Source organism: Aethalodelphis obliquidens, unplaced genomic scaffold (genome assembly GCF_003676395.1).
Source record: "Aethalodelphis obliquidens isolate GAN/ISIS:26980383/991018 unplaced genomic scaffold, ASM367639v1 scaffold33, whole genome shotgun sequence".
NCBI lineage: Eukaryota > Metazoa > Chordata > Mammalia > Artiodactyla > Delphinidae > Aethalodelphis > Aethalodelphis obliquidens.
Window position 1 is genome coordinate 15,415,582 of NW_020837977.1, and position 22,725 is coordinate 15,438,306.

Genomic DNA, 22,725 nt, shown 5'->3' on the forward strand with positions numbered 1-22,725 from the left:
TTCTAATTTCTAATTTCAGACTCTCTGTTGTTACAGGTCTATAAAAAGAAAACAGAGGCTGCAAAGAAGGAGTACCTGAAGCAACTAGCAGCATACAGAGCCAGCCTGGTATCCAAGGTAACATGCAACCATGTGGTATTGGGATGGATTGTGGCCATCTCATTGCAGACTCTGATGGTCATGTGAAAGCATAAAAGATTACTGTAGCATTTCTGCACAGTCTCCTTTGCTGAAAAAGAAAAAGTAAATCCTAAACAAAGCTATATGTTATGAAAATATTTGTTCATACCTAGAGGACCAGAACAACATCCTCTGGTGTCGTTCCATCCATCCTTTTGTGTACTGTTGCCCACCTGTGGATTACTGATTTTGTGGGTTAGTCACAGTGCGTTCTTAATCCCTCACCAACTTTCTGTTTCACCATGTTCCATGCTTAAATTGCCCTCCACCCTGACCCCATCCCATTGGTCTTTGCTGAGGAGATGCCAACTGTCTTTAATCCTAGCCTCATTGCAACATCATCAGAATGTAAGCCTACCAGAACAAACAAACAAATGAAAAAAATGCATCATTTCATTTGAAAATGAAAACACCACTAAAATAGTTTATGCTTTAGAATATCTCAAATACGAGCCCTTGCTGGTATAAAGACTCAAGAGTTAACTCTGTTTGGTGTTGGATTATTAAAGCTGTATTTCCTTTTATAGATTTCTCAGGCAGGTAACCTCAGAGACAGGGCTGAAGCTGTGAGGACTGGACACTGTGGCATCTTAAGTCCAGATGTGGCTGGTACCCGGCTCAGTGCGGGTGGGGCTCTGGACTTCATTCCATTCACCCATGAAAAATACTTTCTGTTTTATCCACAAATATCCATTCCCCTTCCAACAACTCTAAAGTAATTATATAATTTAGTTTTTCTTGGGGAAAACATATACTGAATATATGATACAGAGAAGAAAAAGGAGCACAAATGCATAAGAAATTTCGGTACACTTGGTCTAATGCAACTTTGCATTCCACTTCTAAGGTATGACATTGTGGGAAAACTTAATATTTATTATTTAACCTTAAAATTCCTAGCTCATCTGTACTATCTCACTATGGATCTCACACTTTCTAATTTTTCTAACTCCTTTTGAAGCTGTTTATATTTTCTGCTGATACCGTCACACATTTCTGTATATTTATAGAATTCACAGCATGTATGTAAAATTATAGCAAAAAAACAAGGTGCAAAATATTAGATCCATCCAACAATTGGGTTGTACAGTTACTTGGTATTATTCAGATTAATATGCCCAAGATTTAAGGGGGCATATGAATTCTTCTTATTTCATCCAAGATAAGTTTCTTCTTGAGCATTTTAAATAGAAGTTTTAGTCAGAACATTTTACATATGAGAAAATCAATACGTGAAGTGTCAATCCCAATACAAAGCACTCCGGTTAATGTTATGCAGATTGCCAGAATGCTATAATACTGACTAAGCTTTACTTTCAAAACAAGTGTCCTCAGATTTGCTCTTAGCTGCAACTTTTCTTACTATTCATTCTCAGAGTTGCAACCCTCAGTATACGGCAATTTGTATAAATGCTGCGAATTGCCATTTCTACATTTAAAAAAACCCAGCACTTCTCTTTAGAGCTTACTCTGACGTTTTTCTTCTCTTTGGCAGCAGGAATTTTGCTGGAGCTGTTGAATGTCTATTTATGTTCAACTATCTATTGTATGTATACAAAATGCAGAATAGTTATAAACACCCTCTCCAGGTTAGAAAAATGGCCTTCTGATGTTGTATGTGAATGGGATATTTGCAGTATAACCTTGCAGACACATGCAGAAAATCTACCAGCCTATCCGCTGATTGCACACAGAAACATATATAAAAATCCATTGCTTTTCCATTTAAAATTATCACAAGGAAAATAGCAGCCATTCGTGTTTACACATATATTTTTCTGTTTACTTTTTTTAGTATGTTATAAATTATTTCCCTATTCTGAAAGATCTGAAGACCTAAAGGTGCAATCATAAAATGCTACACGATAATAACAGTCACCAATCCAGGCAACCACAGTGTGCCAGCCGAGCTCCATCTTCTCCGTTCACTCTTTCATTTGTTCATTTGGTGAATTTCCCTGGGCATGTGGTCTGTGCCGAGCGCTGGGCCAGGCTCGGAGTACACAGTGGAGAGCTGGCAGGTGCGTCCTCTGCACTTAAAGAACTTTCTCTTCAGTCCGGGGAGACCACTAGTGAAAACATAAGTTAATGAATGACCAAGATCTTTGTGAATTGAAGCCTTCTGGGAAATCAAGGAAGGCATCTGATAGGGTGGTCTGCTGACTCCTCTTTGAAGATATGAGCCTGGCGCTGAGAGCAAGGGAAGACAGGAGCTTGCTGGACACAGGGAGCCTGGGACAGAGCCGACCAGGCAGTGCAGCAAATGCAGGCTCGGGGGACAAAAATACCTCCTTGGATGGAGAAACGGTCAGTGTGGCTGGAGCTGAGCGAACAGGGGAGTGTGGTCTGAGATGAAGCTGGGAAGATGGGCAGCGGCCAAGTCACGAAGGCCTTGCAGGACGGTGAAAGGAGCTGGGTTTCGTTTTCTGTACAAAGGGACGCCACTGAATGGGTTCCAGTAGGGGGATGGCGTGATCGGATTTGTATTTTAAAAGATAACTTTATGTGAATGACTTCCCTCACTCCCCATACCTTACCCCTCAAAGTAGGCTTGATTGTCCACATTTCACTGAAGAGGAAAAGTATCACATAGGCAAGAAGTGCCCAAGCCCTGTGTTGACCTCCCGCTCCCTCAGTCCTTGTGCTGGGCCGTGTTGTCCCCAGGTCCTGACAGGGCGCTCGACCTGCCTCCCTAACCCCCTGCCCCAGAGTCAGGATGGAGCATCGATCTTCTCTGTTCTAAGCCCACTTAAAGTGGTTTATTTACAATGTTGTGTTAGTTTCAGGTGTGTAGCAAAGTGATTCAGTTGTATATATTTTTCAGATTACTTTCTATTATAGGTTATTACAAGATAGTAAATGTAGTTCCCTGTTCTACATAGTAAATCCTTGTTGCTTATCTATTTTATGTATAGCAGTTTGTATCTGTTATTCCCATACTCCTAATTTATTCCCCCGGCCCCCGCTTTCTTTCGCCTTTCCCCAAAGTTTGTTTTCTATGTCTGTGAGTCTGTTTCTGTTTTGTATATATTAGATTCATTTTATTATTTTTAGATTCCACTTACAAGTGATATCATATAGTATTTGTCTTTCTCTAACTGATTCCACTTAGTATGACAATCTCTAGGTCCATCCATGTTGCTGCAAATGGCAGTATTTCATTCTTTTTATGGCTGAGTAATATTCCATTTTATATATATATATATATATATATATATATATATATATATATATATATACACACACACACCCCACATCTTCTTAAACCAGTCATCTGTTGATGGGCATTTGGGTTGTTTCCATGTCTTGGCTTTTGTAAACAGTGCTGCTGTGAACATTGGGGTGCATTGTATCTTTTTCAGTTAGAGTTTTCATCTTTTCCGGATATATGCCCAGGAGTGGGATTGCTGGATCGTATGGTAGCTCTATTTTTAGTGTTTTAAGGAACTTGCCTATTGTTTACCATGGTGGCTGCACCGATTTACATTCCCACCCACAGCGTAGGAAGGTTCCCTTTTCTCCACACCCTCTCTAGCATTTGTTATTTGTAGACTTTTTGATGATGGCCATCCTGACCCATGTGAGGTGATACCTCATTGTAGTTTTGATTTGCGTTTCTCTAATAATTAGCCACGTTGAGCATCTTTTCATGTGCCTCTTGGCCATCTGTATGTCTTCTTTGGAGAAATGTCTATTTAGGTCTTCTGCCCATTTTTTTGACTGGATTGTGTGTTTTTTTTTGATATTGCGTTGTATGAGCTGTTTGTGTATTTTGGAGATTAACCCCTTGATGGTTTCATCATTTGCAAATATTTTCTCCCACTCCACAGTCTGTCTTTTTGTTTTGTTGATGGTTTCCTAAGGTCACTTTTGTCAGTGGAATACTGTATTAGCCAAAGCTCTGTGTCCGGTTCCCCAAGTTCTCACTGGCAATTTTGATTTGCTCCTCCAGAGCTACGTATTTTGGTACCAATTTTCTCTGCAATGTGTTTCATCCAACAAGGCCTTGTATCCCTGGGCCAACAGCTCTTGCCCTCGCTAATGTGTAACCACGTCAAGGCGGCTACTTCTCACTGCTTCCACTCCAGGCCCTAGTGTGCATCCCAGCCAGAGCTGCACAACACCTTTTCCACATCAGGCACAGGGCTTGGTGCTGAGAGCCCAAAGGCGAGCACAACAGATCAGAGCGTTTCGTGATACTTGAGAGGTTTGAAACTATACTCTAAAATTAACTGCTTCTCACTACTCTAAAATTAGCTGTTTCTTACAGAACATAAACAAAAGAGAGAGGCAGCCAGTGAATATTGGTTCACCCGAGAGACTGAGTCATAGGATTAACAGTGCTCCTCTCCTTTCAGTTCCATTCTAGCTTAAATGAATTATATACCATCTAACCCGGTGTATTAATTAACATGACTCCGGACCCGAATAAAATTGAAGTCGTAGTAGAATATTCTGACCTTCGTACTTGAAAATGACAATACAGACACACTCTCAGCTGGACACCCAAGTTTTTTCAGTAACAACGCAAATACAAATGGCACCTTGCTATCGAGTAGCTTCTATGTGTCCCACGCTGTGCTCGGCATTTTACATAGATTTCTACTCATCATCACAATAACCCTACAAAGTGAGACTTAGCCCCATTTTCTAGACAGTGTCTAGGCAGAGAGACTAAGTGACTTGGAGAGTCTAAGAGACGAGGGAGAGGCTGGTGGTAGCAGAGGGAGAGCTCACACTCGCTCTCCGGTTCCAAAGCTTGTAGGCTTTTCTCTGCCCTGGGTGACTGTCAATTTTTATATCTTTAGAACTGCGGCCTCTTATTATCCTCAGTAAAATTCTGTGCCAACTCTTACATGTTAGACAGCCAAGAGTAAAGGTGTTCTCGTTTAAATGAGGCTGGGGATGAGGGTAGAAGGCTGCTCCCTCCCTTCCACCCACCGCCCACCACCAGAGGCCGGCCCGAGACCTTCAGAGGACGCTGGGGCCTGCGGAATGTTTAGGAAGCCCTGTTCTGTGCCTTGCTGTTCAGCTGTGCACGTGCTTTACCTAGTCACGTGGAGCCAGTGACAGACCCACCCAGGGTTAGATCTGCTCGGTGACAGACCCGCCCAGCACAGCCCCCCTGCCGTGGAAACACACGCGCAGTGAAGGACACAGGAAAGGGAGCCCACTGGCAGCTGCAAGCACAGCCCGGGTAAGACCTGGAAAAACTAACCTGTTCAGTTTTAGACTCTATGATTTAAAGAGGGAAGTTGGGGAGATTGCAGAGGAAAGAGTCATAAAGCAACTGAAAAGGGAGGGCGGGAGATAGTAGCAGAGAAGAGTGGATTTGACATTACTAAGTCTGAAAAACACATATGTGGGCGTGTTCACCCCATGATCGGTGTCAGGCACGGGCAGTGGTTCCTTGTGCTCTGCTTTCTCTGAATCCAGAACAAGAATGGAGACACCATGTTACCCTAGAGGAATTTAATCTGAACAGGGAGCATTACCAAACTCTTGGATTATTTAGGCAAACAGTTTCTTTCCATTGAGAAATTTAAAAGCAGGAAGCAAAGGTTTATAAATAAGGTTTGGAGAAGATCTTGAAGGTGTCTTCAGTACCTGTGCTTCCCCAGGCACCAAGGGAAGCATGAAAAACCTCTAACGCACCACCAGTGTCACACGAAACAAGTCCTCAGGGGGCAGAAACGTCCCCAGGCACTTGGGGCAGCTCCATCTGGGTTCAAATTCCAGGTTTCTCACTTCCTAACTGCTCGCTTTTATGCATGTTATTCAACTATTTAAAGTCTCAATTTTCTAACGTGTTAAACAGAGAAGATAATAGGACCTACATCATTAGGTTTCCATTAAAATAAAATAGGAAACTATATATAAACTGCATGATTCAGGATCTTGAACACAGGAAAGCACTTAATACCAGCAATTATTATTACTATCAGTTTTATGTTTAACGTTATCGATAGGTGCGCAAAGAACTAGGAAAGTTTTGTATATGATTCGCGATATCGCTGGATCATATTTTCAATGTCTGCAGGGCCTCTTCGATGTAAAGAAAATTTTAAAGTGGCATTAAAATAAGAAAAATTTGCTTCATACATACATTCTTTTATAAAGATAAAAAATGATCTAGACGTTTAAAACAATCACCTACGCGGGTTCCTTAACTGAAATGTCTTTATGGGCCTTTAGTTGAGGGAGCCTATGAATAGTCTGAGGGTCAAGGATATATGCCATGTGGAACCTGCGGCTTCTGGGCTGGAGTGGTTTTACCTGCTATTTCAGGTCGTTTTGGGTTGGACTATTAAGTAAAGCTTAAGGAAATACAGTTTTTCCATAGACTCAGGAATTCCTAGACATGAGCCTAAATTACCTTGAAAGCAACGTATAACTTTAAAGCAACTGGAACTAGCTTTATCTTACCGCATAGACCAGAATTTACATTCCCAAAATGAGTGTTGCATTCAAAGGACTCACCTTGGGCGGCTACACACTTATCTTATGATGGCCCCAGAGTTCAGAAGGCTTTTGGCAGGTCCTCTTTTAGAACCGCACTCCGCAAAGGTTTATGAGCCACCTTAGCAAATCAACATTGTCACATGGTTTTCACACCTCATTCTTTTCCCCAAACGTCACCCATATACATCCAACAGACTTGGCTTCAAGTGACTATTAGCTGTTTCCAAAAATCAAATTCACCACCAAAAGACAAAGAGTTGTCTGAGGATATGTAAAGCGATGTCCCACAGGCGCTGAAGCAAATCCTGTACGAAGTTCCCAAATATTCCAAGTAAAAGCAGCATTATTGAAATAAGCGTACAGCTGCTCAGAAGTGCCAGGCTGGAAAGAGACAGCGTTTGGATGAATATGTTCTGGTATGTCCAGTATAAGTAATCAGATTCATGACTTTAAGGCCACACATCAAATATGAGATTTTGTCTGTACCTTGAGCTGGGGTGCCGAAACTGACAGAGGATGATGGAAGCTTTTTGTAATGTACAGTATAGGGCAGTGTTGAACTAAATTAAGTAAGTTCTCTGTTGCCATGACCGATAGTAAAGAAACACAATTCTCAGTTCAATTAAAGGATAGTAAATTTGAAACAAAAGAAATGATTTCTTTTTACAGGATGAAAGTAACTCATAGAATTCACGCCGTAGAGAGCTATTGAGACAAATACTTAGTCTGAATATGAAAATAGGATGGATCATTTTATGACTGTTAACATAAAATTTGCAGCTCTGTAAGCCCAGATCGTGATTTAAAGATAGTAAAATCTCATGCTTCAGGGTGTAAGCTAATCACCTGCAAGTACCAAGAAGAATTTTCCTTCCAAAAGTAACAATGCACAGTTGAGTGGGTGCATACAGTTCGTTTAATTTCCAGTGCATCAAGTATTGGTCAGCACTGGAAACAAGAATCAAATTAGATGAACTATTAATCTGATTTGGTTCAGCACCTCCTATATTGTTATTTCCACTGGGCTTTATGTCTTGTGTTTATACTTTGCTGTTTTAAATAAAAATTGCTTTGTCAATCTTTCATTTTTATAGTACTTATCATCCCAGAAAGGGAGCATTTATAGACTATTTATAGACTATTATCTATTAGACTAGTCTATTATTTATAGACTATTATCTTATTATAGACTATAGACTATTATCTTCTTATAGACTATAGACTATTTATAGACTATTATCTTCATTATACAAAGTAAATGGGATTGAAACTATCCTGGACAATCAACAACTTGATTAATAAGAAGTACCTTAATGTTTATAGAGTCGTACCCTTTGTGAAAGACTACTGAAAAGACCCAAAAGGTCTTCATTGCGCCACACACACACACATTCCATTTTGCTTATAGAAAACATCCTTTAGAATCAGGGGCCCAAAAGAAAACAGGAAATAGAGCTTATAAACCAATAGCAAATACACATTCATCCCATGAAAATGTCACGTTCGAGGGTGGATTTTCAGTTGTGTGTACACTGATAGGGTCATATTTGGCAGGTGACCGACACAAAGCACACACCACTAAATAAAAGTGGTTAATGCATTTGAGATTAGAAACAAATTTAAATGATTTAGACTGTATGAGGAAGTAATTCTAGTTTCTGAATGGAAGGTATAGAGATCTTCATATACAATGTAATTATTTGCAAAATAGTAGCCTTGCTTTCATAGTTTAATTGGAAGAAAATGACAGTGAGAGTATATTAAGCTTATGATTTCTTCATATTTCCATTTAATCATGACGCTTTGCTGTGAATTCATGACACTTTGCTATGGAAAACAAACTTGTTCTGCCTATCTTCCAAAACAATGGAAAATGAACTTGTTCTGCCTATCTTCCAAAACAATAAAATATCTCTGTAATTAATAGGTGGTCTGTTGTATTAGTCTGATTAAGAATTCATCAGAAGTGAAGCTAGAAGCAGTTTTTTTTCCCTTTCTAAATGAGTGAATCTCTACATAAAGATACAAATTCTCAAAATATGGATGAAACGCAGTAAGCTTCCCTGCTTCCTGCCATCCACCCAAGATCCAGTGGGGAACAAAGCACATGGTACCTAACCAAAGGGCAAAGCTAAGGGTTATAATTTCTCATTTCTTCTGGAAGGGTGTGGTTCATGATGAGAGCAGAGAATGAAGATCAATCTGATATTCTGTGGGTTTTCAAAGATTTCAGATCTTTCCTTACCCCTTAGGGAGAGGAACAGAATGTCTTGTCAGGGATATCAGCTAGGGCAACAGTGACTGCTTGAGGTATTGTTCAAGAACAGTCATTCAGTCACTCAACAAACATGTTTGTCTTCTCTATACTTAGCACTGTGTCAGATTCATGGGACACAGAAGATTCCAGTCCCGACCTTTAAAAAATCCTTTCCTGGGAATTCCCTGATGGTCCAGTGGTTAGGATTCGTGCTCTCACTGCCGGGGTCCAGGTTCAATCCCTGGTGGGGGAACTAAGATCCTGCAAGCTGCGCAGCCAGAAAAAAAAAAAAAAAAAAAAAGCAGGACATCATGGTGAAGAGAGAATGCAGGAAGAGAACCCCCAGTGGAGTGCCTGCCATGTTTAGGCACGTAGCTAGATGTGTTATTATTTATCTTGTCATATTCAACGACTTTGAAAATATAGAGAAAACATGTAACTTCCCCAAAATTCTTTCTCTCTCTATGTTAAAAATTGTTTCAAGTATTGTCCAAATCCTTGGTTTTGGAAATCTGTTTACTTTCACTTCATTATTGTCCTTCTAGTGATTAAAAACTACTACTATTTCAAAATAGGTTTAACAGTACTGATCTCTACATGCTTTAGAATTGAGAAGACAAATGACAAACTAATGGCTGGATAGACAAAATGTTTTGTGTTTAGTTACTATGAGGAAGGAGTCTTCTGAAGGTTGGCAATAAAGTACCTCAAGTAAGTTGCTGTCTGTTTCTGTATCTATCTGTCTATATCTCTATCTCTACATCTATCTGTCATCTAACTATACATCAGACCGCATGTTGTTATTTAGAAAGTGGAATTCAGGAGAATTTGGTTCATGGTTTATTTTGAATTTGCCTTAATGTATCCATGCCTTAGCTCTTCCAGGCTATAGCTGAGAAGTTACCGACTTCCTAATTCCTTCAGGAAGTAGTGTCACTGTCCTTGGCCTAGAATATGAAATTCTCTATGCAGATAGTATTCCAGTAAACATGAAACAAAGGATAATTTTGGTTTTACACCTGGATGGATGTAATTTATATATACATTTGGGGGCAATACAAGTTAGTTTATTTGAGGCAAGAAATATGACTATTTAAATTGAAATGTATGTTCTATTTGTCATTTTTAATATGCATGTGTAATTTATTAATTCTTCTTCTGAACCAGTGTTTTCCACTGAAGACTATTTCAGTGAAATGGCCCACTGAGGAAAGACTTCTGTGATGGTCCCTTGGAGATTCACAGTGTACATTAACACACTCAAGACTCTGACAAGTCCTGCAGGAGAGGCCCCCTCTTAACCTGATGTGGCCCAGTGCTCTTCCCACACATATTTTGTCATGGAAACTTGTTTTTTAAGGACATTTATGTTTCCACAAACCCCCTCTAATACAACTTGGAAACTGTCGGTGGGGGGCCAAGTGGCAAAGTCCCTAGAGCTGCTCTGCCAGGACTGGCTTCTGGCCCATGAAGCCAGCCCAACTGCTTGCCTAGCATCTGTACCCACTACAATCAGTGATTTCTAAGTGTAGCATAACCTATCCCTTTAGGTTCGTTTAATTTAAATATGTTTTTAATTACCTTGTTGGAATTCCTGGGACGATCGTAAGATCATATCTGAACCTGTCATGCTGTGTTCCCATACACACATACGTGTTCATACAAGGTCAGGCTGCCTATCCACTGCTCTGTGTGTACCATATCACTAGATAATGATGTGATTATTGGCTACAGAAATACAAAGTGAAAACATTTTACAACTCCACAGATTTTATAGTTTTGGCAGTATGGGAATCGTGAGTGATTTTTCTCCTGTTTACATGAAAGCAACTATAAGGCCACAAAGAAGACACACTAACATGTATTAATTTTTGTAGCTATCTGGTCATTGTGCAATTGTTCCTTTCCTGCATGAAGCTGATGCAGTATGTAACTAAATATGAAATTAGCCCTTCTGTGCTAGGTCAGAGAAGAGGGAATGCAAACACAGTGAGAACACTTTGCCTCGTGACTTAAACGCACAGACACACAATAAGCACATAATCTCCTTGGCATCTATGGAATGACTTTTGCGGCGTATCACTGCAGTACCGTTATTCCGATGTAAAGCTAGTCCCTGTTTACACAGCCCGAGTTAACCCATTTGACCTTTTCCTTGAATTGTTCACTGCTCTGCACATCAACAATAAGAATTTTTAAATGGAACCAAAAAAAGAAAATGACTTAAGTTTTTTTTTTTTAATTGAAGGCACCTTTTAGGTACTACATTTCATAAAGCTTCTTTGGTCTAAAGCCTCCCCCTGAAAATGTTTGTGAACAGTTTTTGACCTTTTTCATGTTAATGCGGAAAGCAGGGAGTCTGAATGTCTATTCCTATTTCAGAAAATCTGCATCACTACTAACACAGAGAAAAATATTATAATGAGAGGATTCTTTAGAGGAGCTTGGATTCTTTAGGGTTCACCTTACTATCTACTCTGCCTGGAGTCAAATCAGAGTCTCACAGGACCCCACGTCTCCATGGCTGACATGTTTTTAGAGACGGCAGTTGCGTCCTTCCCATAGGGAGAGGATGTGAGGCCACCAGTGCTCACCCCAGCCTGGCCTCCTCCGCTCAGCACATGGGCAGCACCGTTCTTACTGCGGCTCTCACTCAGTTTTCCTACACCGTTGGGAGGAAATGAGTTGCGTCGCTGGCTGCCTTGTGCAGTGAAGTTCCCACGCGGAGTTTCATGTCGCTGTGCATGATGAGCCAGACTCGTGAACGTGCCCGTCTGTCCACGGTGCTGTGCGGAGACCCAGCAAGGGAGCCCAGGAAGGCCCTACAGTTCTGGGTAACAAGAAGCTCATGCTGACTTATCAACGGAAGAAGCATGACATCAAGGTCACAGAACAAGGGCACAGATGCATCCTCAAGACCTTGTTTTGACCAAGTGACTTTTTTCTCCAGAAGGACATTTCAGCATTTTCTTTCTCCAGCTGGTCTCACCTTTCACCATTTGTTTATCAGCCTCTTCCTCTCACCAGAAGCAGGCGGGTTCATGCCCAAGAAGAAATGCTTTGGGGTTCATTCTTGACGCTTTTCAGCTTCCACTGAAATGTCTAGTTTTTAAGTCAATTAAAAGATTATTAGGAAATGACCGTGTGAAGGTGTGAAAAAAGTTAGGGCAAAATTGTATTAATTTATGATGGAGTCTAAAATTTCTAAGAGAGATTATTTTTATCCAGTTCATTATTGAGGATAATTCATCACCAACTCTTCAAAAAATCAAAATGTGTTCTATGGTTACTTTGAAGACATATTAATGTGGTTTTATATGACTTCAGAAAGGTATTTTTGAACACTTTTCTCCCTTATTCAGTTCCATCAACCAACTTTGTTTCTTTGTGCAAATATCTATGCCAAGGCTCTTTGAGAATATAAAATGGAAAAATAAAAAACTAAACGTACAATCAACAGAAGAACTCCAGAAGTGACTTCCTTTCCAAGTGAGCCACACTGGCTGGTAATTCCTATTAGGGCACTGATGACATCCACCCCACCCCTCATCTTTTTCTCTCTCTTTGGATGATGAGAAAAGTCACCAAATTAGAGCTTAGCATTTAAGCAAAGAAAAAAAAATGTCATCATACGTCGTTTTAGATTTTATAAAAGAGGTGCAACGAGCTCAGACGTGCATAAAGTCACGTGAAGTGATGAAGGAGGGGTTTTTGAGAGTCAGGAGTAGTAACAGGTGTTGATTCACGTGACGTTCACGAGTGAACTCAGAGCATCTTCCTAAGGAAAAGCAACACCCGTGCGTCTGTCTCTTAACTCTGTTCTTGTTTGTTCCTCCACAGAGCTACAGCGAACCCGTCGACGTGAAGACATCTCAGCCTCCGCAGCTGATCAATTCAAAGCCGCCGTCAGTGTTCCCTGGGCCCAGCCAGGCCCACTCAGCTCTGTACCTAAGTTCTCACTATCACCAACAACCAGGAATGAACCCTCACCTAACCACCATGCATCCCAGTCTCCCCAGGAGCATAGCCCCCAAGGCCAATAACCAAATGCCAGTGACTGTCTCGATAGCAAACATGGCCGTGTCCCCCGCCCCTCCCCTCCAGATCAGCCCGCCTCTTCACCAGCATCTCAACATGCAGCAGCCCCTTGGCACCCAGCTCCCCATGCAGGTCCAGCCCGCCTTACACTCCCCCACCATGCAGCAGGTACGTGCCACGCCGCGCCGCGCACGGGACTCCCCTTCGGAGGTGCTGGAGGGTCTGTTCATCCAGCGGGGATGGGGTGGGGGGCTTGTCCGTTCTTCTGTTTAAGTGGAGAGAGAATGGAAGATCTTCAACAAATATCTGCTTCCCGAAAAGTAATTCACAGGGGAATTGGGCAGCCTCATACGATCACAGTAGCTTCTGCTTTTCATAATCCCTGGCTTCTTTCCCATGATACCCGTTTTGCTTCATGTTTCTAATCACCCTTCCTGTTTTCTGCCTCTTGAGTAAAGTACATTTGTTGTTTTCAGATGCCACTACTGCTAAAGATCTCTTTGGGGTTGAGAATCTGCCTTTAAAATATATGCATATATTGTTTGGAAATGAGAAAGTCTTGATGATACGCCCATTGAGTCCAATAAGTGCTGCAAGATGAAACCAGGCCGACTATTTCTAGTCAGAAATATCAAATTTGGTACACCCTTAAGAGTCCTAAGAAATGAAAATGTTAACCAGAGTTTTATTTAAAAATGGATATCTGGCTTCTACATAGATTAGAAAACACAGGAGGTTTGGAAGCCTCCCTGCCCACCCCCCAGTGATGGAAACCATTTGTGTGCAATCTTAACTTTTCTTTGAAATCAATTTTTCCTTTTGGATTTTGGTGTTATTTTAAAATTTGGGAATAAGGAGCAAATGATTTAAACTGAACGTAAAGCATTTAAAAATCCTAAAAACTTGTTTTAACAAAATAGATCAAGGTAAAGCCTATAAAACATACCAAATTAATCTCTCACTTTTATAATCCAATGACTCTGTTGTCCCAGAGCTGTAATTAAATGTGCAAGCATAGTCTTCCTGTGGGAGCGATATCTAGCCCTCTGTGGACTTCGAGCCTAGAGTCTGCCACAGTGGGGTGGAGAGGAGGCAGAAAGAGCAGTCCAATATAGTAAATTCATCTTCAGTGTTGTCGTCACTGACAGGATTTCCAAGAGGTGACAGTGACCAACCTTAATACGTTACCTTACCTCATCTTTAATTTCAGAAAATTTACAGCGCAGGTCCTGATGTTGCCTTCATCTCACAGGTGAGGCGACTCAACCTCAGCAGAGTTGAGTAACATGCCCGTAAGGTCAGAGCTGGAATTCAAACCCAACTCTGTTCAGCAATCAGAGCCTAGATTTTTTTTTTTTTTTAATTTATTTTTGACTGTGTTGGGTCTTCGTTGCTGCGCGCGCGCTTTCTCTAGTTGCGGCGAGCGGGGGCTACTCTTCGTTGCGGTGCGCGGGGTTCTCATTGCGGTGGCTTCTCTTGTTGTGGAGCTCGGGCTCTAGGCACACGGGCTTCAGTAGTTGTGGCGCACAGGCTTAGTTGCTCCGCAGCATGTGGGATCTTCCCGGACCTAGGGCTGGAACCCGTGTCCCCTGCATTGGCAGGCGGATTCCCAACCACTGTACCACCAGGGAAGCCCAGAGCCTGGATTCTTAAACGCTAGGCCTGCTGCCTCTCACTCTTAATCATTCTTGTAAATCCTTAACAGTTTCTTCTAAGAATTGGGAGGGTCTTTACATCCTAGTTAGTTCTGAGATTGAATGGTTGTGGAGAGCAAAGGACTCATCTCTTTACTGAAGTCTTCTTTGGTCCCTAAGCCAGGGATATTGATAAAGCTCAGACAACTGGCTTACCTGTTAGCAGACTGGCTGTCGACCCACTGGGGAAAAGCCAACCTCCATCCACCACCTTGCCTTGTCTACAGCAGGGTCAAAGGGTCCAATTGCCATTCTTTCCGTCAGACGTTACTCTCAATAAGAGGGACGCTCTTTGGGTGTCCTCGCATTTTAATGAACCAGTAGTGTTTGAGTGAAGAGTTAACACCTCGAGGGACTCGACCTTCAGTCATGTGTTTTGAGTCCTGTCTAGGTGTGCTGCCTGCCTGAGGGCCCGTGTTTTGCTCACAGTGCTGTAGTGAGGGGTGTTTCTCCTCAGAGAAAAGAATACGGAAGTCACGGTCCCCTCCCCGAGCTGAGGGCCAGAGCTCTGTGCAGAGAGAACACCTTTCTACTAATGTATCCACTCAGAGACAGTTCATTTTCCATTTATACTCATACCTTAGATGAGCTGGCTGTGACCAACATTTCAGAATTGCATAAGGCCACACGCGGAAACTTAAGAGATGTGTCTTTCCGTATAGAATCTTAACTGAATAGGAAAAAATAGAACAGATTACATTGGACAAGTTACTCATCAATTTTTAAGTCAGTTCTATTAGTGTATCTCAGAAAGTGTTCTTATTGAGACAGTAGGACCTGATTTCAATTTACATTAATAATAGAAGACAAAATGGCATGAACCCAAAGTGGAGAGGCAATACAGCTGCAGAGACCACAGTGACTGAAATCACTTTTAGCGGTTCCTTGATCATTGTAGATAGTCAATAAAATAATTGTTGAAGGGACAAATGAACAAATGAGTGAATAAAAAATTAGTAGTAAAAGTTTAAATATTGGAAGAAATTACAGGCTTGTTTGTAGAATCTCAAATCCTTGGAAGTTTTAAATCTTTTCATTTATTCAAAAAAGATTAATTGAACCCCTTAACATGTGCCAGGCACTGTCTGGGCTCTAGAAAGTGAGTGAGTTGTGAACCCATGGAGCTCACATCAGAGTTGGGGCAGGGGGGTGGCAGGTAGTAATAAGATAAACAGATAAATAACTAGGATCCCATGGAAAAAATAAAACAGGGGGGCAAACTGCAGGGTGTGTGGAGGAACGGCAGGTCTTTTGCTGGGATGGAAAAAGAAGGCCCCTCTCAAGAGCAGGTGGATGAGAAGAGGAAGCAGCCTTTAAGAATCAGAAGGTGCGGGCTTCCTTGGTGGCGCAGTGGTTGAGAGTCCGCCTGCCGATGCAGGGGACGCGGCTTCGTGCCCCGGTCCCGGAAGATCCCACATGCCGTGGAGCGGCTGGGCCCGTGAGCCATGGCCGCTGAGCCTGCGCGTCCGGAGCCTGTGCTCCGCGACGGGAGAGGCCACAGCAGTGAGAGGCCCGCGAACCACAAAAAAAAAAAAAAAAAAAATCAGAAGGTGGGAAGGGTAGATACCAGCAGAGAGCAGTAGCAAGGAAAAGGGGCTCCTGGCTGGAGGACCTAACTGGGAGGGGCGTGGCTTGTGCAGATGTGGAAAGGAGGCCAGTGGGGAGCCTGGCGAGGAAGGGCGAGTGGTGGGCAATGAGGTCAGAGTCATGGGTAGGTCACTGGAGTAGGATCCTGCAGGTTAAGGGGGCTGGAAGCCCCAACGAGTTGACAGCCCTACAGTCAGGATCAGAGAGTCAGTCCATCACCGCTGCATGTCACTCAGCTTATTACAGTCACAGCGGTCTGTGGGGCCAGTGTTCATGTCATCCAAGTGGGTCTTTCCTGTGGTTGTAGAGCTAATGAATGGGATTCGACCTGTCTGGTCCATCATCTTTATCCTGACAATGTTTGCTTCCTGGGCACGGGGGCCATGTTCCCATTTTCAAACACCAAACAAAGAAAAAAAGAGAAGGAGAAAGTTAATGGCTCCTGTATTTTTAAAGTAAAGTTTCATATTTCATTATTACTTTAGTTATTTTATTATCCTTTGGGAAATGAATGTATCCCACAAAAATGATTGTATAGTCCACCAGGAGTAATAGTTTTTTGTTGGTTTTTTTTTTCCTGGAATAATATTTTATACAGTAAGCCCATAGACCTGGGGTTTTTTTGGTCCAATTTTCTTCTTTTTTTTGTTCACTATATTGTCGAATGATGTTAAGAGAAAAAAAATCATTAATATCTGTCAACTTCCTTTATAACCTTAAGAAAAAAATCTTTGTATGGTATCACACAGACAGATTTTCAATTTCCTTGTGTAATAAACAGCTGCTTTAGGATGTGGGTATAATTTAAAGGTTTAAAAAAATCACATTGAGATTGATGAATAAATCAGTTGTGAAGACAAAAACATTGATGCCTGTTGAAAATACCTCTCCAGACAGGCAGGAAATGAAATTAGTTCCCAGTAAAGTGTGGATATGAAGATCACTGTTTGGTATTGCTGCAGGCTTTTTTAGGACTTGCTGTGGTGGCACAACAAAACTGCTAGGGCTACAGAAATCTAATTAAAGAGCAAATGTCCCTTCTGACATCAAATTAATCTTTATCATGTTTCCTATTTTTATTTCAATCTGGCACCAGAAAATGAAATTTAAAATTCCAGGCATGCTACAAAACAGTTGGTGATTTTTCTCTTGAGCATTAAAATGCAAAATATTCAGCCTTGTTTAATTAGACTGCTAAGCAAACAGTTTTTCAGAAATTTATATCATCATTGTTGTTTCGTATTTACATCAGTAATAAAAACGTCCGTAGTTCTGGGTTTCACCTCAGCATCTCTTAATACAGTCTTCAGAAGAATGTTTCATTTTCTAAATTGAAAGCAAGTGAAATAATGGTCTTCAGGCTTTGCTTGTATTTTTCTTGGTCCTTGGTTGTTTTAATACTAGTGATCTTAAATTTAGGCATTGAAGTTAGCTGAATTTTAAATCTTTGAGCTTTGTAGATAACGCATAATTTTGGCTTTATAAACTGAAGTTACCCATTTAATCTTAAAGTGATCACTTAAAAACTAATGTTCTCCTGATATTCTCTCTCCCAAGCTTGAGGGACCATGTTCATTGGATAGGAAAAAAAAAACAATGGTCATTTCCGTTTTTTGATTGTGTGGTGTTGGGTGGAAGCAGGTTGATTGATTTTTATTTATTTTTTGCTTTCTCATATGTTTCCATACCTTCAACACGAGATATTGTCAACTACTCTGTTTTTGAGACTTACTTACTTTTAGGTTACGTATTGTTGATTGTGCAAAAATCCAACGTGGAGAACTTTACATTAAAAAGATAGGAAAGCCTTGGTATTTACACAATTATATTCCCCAGGCCTTTCCAAGATTAGCACCAAATAGTCAATGTTAAAATTTATTGATTGGAACACATGATTTATTGACCCACTACTGTGGGTTCGACCCTGAGAATATCCAGTAAGCAACACAAACAGTCTCTGGTCACTGGGCAGCCCTGATGACGGGGCTGAAATAAGAGTCAGCGCGAGGCTCTTCTCTCTGGGGACGTTTTCCTGCTGTCTGCCTAGCATCACACAGCATCACATGAGACACTCGGGGAAGAGGTCCAGAAAGCTGAACAGTAAGCCCCATAAAGACATTATGGGACCATAATGAAATGGATAGAGTTTGCCGAAGCCAGTGAAACTCCTTGTGTCACAGAGGTACAGGATGGTCTGGAGAAAGAGAGAATGCCAGCCTGGAAAGGCCTGAAGAACCAAATATCCAGTTATATACCTCTCACTTCTCACCCCCCTATTTTGGAAAATGTTTATGGCTGGAGCTGCAGGTGCTGTCTGCATAAACAAACTTACCTCCCACAAGCCAGTTGTTAGTTTAGGAAACATTCTATTCCTTCTAGTCTGTGTGAGGTCAAATAGCCCAGCTGGCTGAATACTCTACTTTTCAATGATTTGTCTTTCATGAGCAGCTTTGGTGGGAGTTTGCGTGGACATTGGCTTGAAGTCTTTATCACTTGAATGGAAAATAAATTAATATCTTAAAGCCAATATTGAGAATTGAGGACATTTGATAATAGATGTCTTTGAGTCTTCACCCAAGGTACCCTCAAATGAGTGAAAGTCTAAGGAAATAGCCTTAGTTGAAAATCAATTTTCTGTTCATTCTGCTGAATTTTTTTAAAAAGGTAAAAATCTCAACAATATTATGCCTTCAGAAGAAGCTCTCTGCAAGTAAATAGAGAATGATTTGTTTTCAAATCCCTTGATTTTTCAGTGGTTAAAAACCATGTATGAAATCTGCTGCAAAAAGAGACAGCCACGAGATTAATTAAGTTGCTTTTTTAGTCATTTCCAGTAAAGCTTGCTTATGCTGCTCTTGAATTCACCAGATAAGCTAAAAATAAATCTTAGCGTATAATGCTTTTTGTTTACCAGATATAGCTATCTACTTCAGAGATTCTGTCCTTGAATTTTTAATAGCTCTGCAAGGATTAAAAGTCAACACTTCACCATACCAGTGTATTAAAAGAACCTTCCTGAATTCTGATTATTATTTAGTTAATAGACTTTTCAATTAAAAAATATTTGCTCTGTCTTATACTTTTCCTTCTCTGTGTTTTCCACTGGCAAGTTGTTTTGAATCTCCTTCCCTGTATTAGTCCAACGACTGTTAAAAAGCTTTGGTTGAAATTTTTAGCTGAGAAAGAAGTACAAATAAAAGAAGAAGCAGATGGTCCCTTTGTGATTGACTGAAGAAAAAGGGTTTTGAGAACAATATGTGAATAGGTGTAGTCTAATAAAACACTCAGCCACCTGCTGCCTGGATCCTTCAAAAAAGATTCTGTTGCATATTCTGGGGATTAACTATTAATGTATCCTTAGGTTTGATAGAAAACATAAACTCTGAGGGGTTTAGGGCCTTTCCCCTTTGTTTTGATTGAGTTGGCTTTTCTAAATTTTAAATTGCTTCTAAATTCAATTTATCTGCTCAAGAGTATAATTCAAGGTTTTCTAACACATGGTTAAATGAAGGAAAGGTAAAAAGGATGGGTGGTGGGCACTTCCTTTCCATCTTTGTTTTAAGTTTTCTGCGTCCTTGGGATAAGCTTGCCCTTTCAGGGACACTAGCAAGAAGGCAGTAGTGTTTGCAAACAATGGATAAATATTTAGGTGCTTTTCTTCCTTAAAAGGCACTTTGATCCTTATTTGTGGACTTGCTTTCCCTTTCAGGGATTTAATCTTCCCGACTATCAGACTATAATCAATCCTACGTCTACAGCTGCACAAGTGGTCACCCAGGCCATGGAATATGTGCGCTCTGGGTGCAGAAATCCTCCCGCCCAGCCCGTGGACTGGAATGACTACTGCAGTAGTGGGTAAGTGGCCAGCCATCGCCACCTGGTGGCAGACAGCTCTCCTAGCAGGCATGTTGTGCCCTGCTCTCTGGTCGTTGGAAAGATCCGTCATTTCTTCCTGCTTTACAAAAGATAATCTAGAACGGTTCCGTGTTCGTGAAAGCAGAAATTTTTAAGCATCCTTCCAACCATTCCAAGAATAAATGCCTTTAGATCCTGTTGGCTTTTACTGTGCACTTTCCCAGTGCCCAACTCCACCCCTCAAGCTAGAGCAGACAGACACGTCCCCCTTGGTCACCTGTAGCAAGGCTGTCCTGTTAACAAGGCATCATTTGTCTGTTTTCTCTTCGCACAGGGGCATGCAGAGGGACAAAGCACTGTACCTTACCTGAAAATCCGAACACCTCTTCTTTCCACTGAGGCATTCAGGGAAGTCTTTTCACCGTGGATTGCTTTGTGTAGTCAAGGCAGTTCTCCATTTTATTAGAAAAATACAAGTTGCTAAGCACTTAGGACCATTTGAGCTTGTGGGTCACCCACTCTGGAAGAAATAGTCATGCTTCTTTATTATTTTTTTAATCCTTTATGGACATTGTTTTTCTTCTTCCCTGAAGGAAATTTGGACCATTCAGATTTTATGTTGGTTTTTTGCTGTGAAGTGCTGCGCTATAGTAACTGCCTTAGCAACTATAGATGTCTTGGATAAAAGTCCTGGATTTTCCATTGGTTTTCATAATGGGTGTTTATATGAAACTACTAAAGACTTTTTAAATGGCTTGATGTAGCAGTCATAGCAAGTTTGTAAATAGCATCTATGTCACACTCTCCTAGAGTATAAAATGTGAATGTTTTTGTAGCTAAATTGTGATTTGAAACTGGCTCATTCCAGTTTATTGATTTCACAATAGGGGTTAAATTGGCAAACATTCATATTTTTACTTCATTTTTAAAACAACTGACTAATAGTTCTATATTTTCAAAATATTTGAAAAAAAAACCGTATTCCCAAACGATTTTCATTTAAAAACAAATTGGCTTTGTCTCATTGATCAGACAAAAAGAAACTAGTGTGAAGGGAAGTGCAAACACGTTTATTTTGTACTGCAGAAAAATTGCTTTTTTGTATCACTTTTTGTGTAATGGTTAGTAAATGTCATTTAAGTCCTTTTATGTATAAAACTGCCAAATGCTTACATGGTATTTTATTAGATGCAGAAACAGATTGGAAACAGCTAAATTATAACCTTTACATACGGCTCTGTATCATTATTTCTTCATACTGTGTCTGTATTTAATCTTTTTTTATGGAAACTGTTGCGCCTATTTATGAAATAATAAATATAGGTGTTTGTAAGTAAATTTGTTAGTATTTGAAAGAGGTTTCTTTGATGTTTTAACTTTTGCTGGCAAAAAAAAAAATTCACGCTTGGTGTGAATACTTTAGTTTTTACAGTAAATAAAGCCAAATCTACTTTTCATTTTAGCAGCAAACTAAAGTAACCAACCCTTATTTCTATATTTCTTTGGTTGACGCAAACGAAAAACTGTGATATTTAAGAACTTTCTTCATAAAATAGAACAGAGAATCGCCCTAGAAGTCACATAGGCTCCAAGGCTAAACAGATGGGTCTCTGTCTGAAAGAAAAAGGTGGCTTCTTGGTTCTCAGCTGGTTTTAGTCAATCCGTAAACTCCCTCCCCTCCCCACAAAAAAGAATTAAAGTCAAATCAATCAAATTCTGCAAGCTGCATGCTTTTCACAAAATCCAGAAAACATTTAGGAATTAAACCGGGGGTTGGGGGGGAGGAATGAAAGGGGAAGCATACTGTCAAGAATATATCTAAAAATGAAAGGTGAGTAACCAGACAGGAAAAAGGAAAGGGGAAGCAGTCCCAATTCGAAAACCGTTGACAGAAATTGAGGTTCTTGCTGTCATTTGTGCCTCTACAAGCTACTGTCTTTTCAGAATTCCTGGGTCTTCCAAGAGAATTCTGAGGGTACTGGAGATCTGCTAAAGAACAAAAAGCTTTGAGAATCTGGCTGAAGGTTTGCATAGCTTTTACATCAAAAAGAGCAAATTACACCCTTACAGAGGGTTCTATCAAGAAAGCTAGTCTGGTTGGAAATCAAGAGAATGGCTGATGTCTTTTTCGCGGAATGTGTGAAATAAACTTAGCAATTTAACTAAATACAAATATATGCATTGTGTAATCCAGTCAGAATTAAAAAGACAAAAGGTATGCTTGCTTTGGAATGATTTTAGGCATTGTACAACCTCGAATCAGCTGAGCATGGAATAACAAATAAATAATACAGATCCAATGTGATTATTAAAGTGACTGTAGCTGAGAGCTCTAATTTTCCTGTCTTGAAACTGTATAAGAACTCGTGTGATTAAGTTCACAGTTTATTGTTTGTCTGTTTAGTATTTTAGAAATATAACAGCGCTACTAATTACCTAATGTCTTTTATTTATTATATTATGATAAAGTAACATTTGCCCTTGCGTTAAGTCTATACTGAGAAGGTAATTACCGGGGTGAGAACAACCAGCTTTGACTTTGACAGGTGGGTTGTACAGGAAAGTACAATGTTGTTTACAGTTTTTCTAGAGCAGGTGTGCAACCAGGGTAGAGAGAGTATTGAAACTTGATACCAAAAACAGTAAAAAATA

At 40.5% G+C, this 22,725-nt stretch overlaps 1 protein-coding gene across 2 annotated transcripts in view; it reads left to right on the forward strand.

Annotated features, from left to right (window-relative positions):
- Positions 1–22,508, forward strand: part of TOX (thymocyte selection associated high mobility group box) — a 298,253-nt gene extending 275,745 nt beyond the window's left edge. For both annotated transcript variants that reach the window (XM_027128039.1, XM_027128040.1), the window contains 4 exons: positions 37–117; positions 12,740–13,105; positions 19,928–20,073; positions 20,408–22,508. In XM_027128039.1, coding sequence (XP_026983840.1) covers positions 37–117; positions 12,740–13,105; positions 19,928–20,073; positions 20,408–20,444 — 630 coding nt within the window. In that variant the 3' untranslated portion in view covers positions 20,445–22,508. The remainder of the gene's footprint in view (positions 1–36; positions 118–12,739; positions 13,106–19,927; positions 20,074–20,407) is intronic.
- Positions 22,509–22,725: the final 217 nt, after the last annotated feature.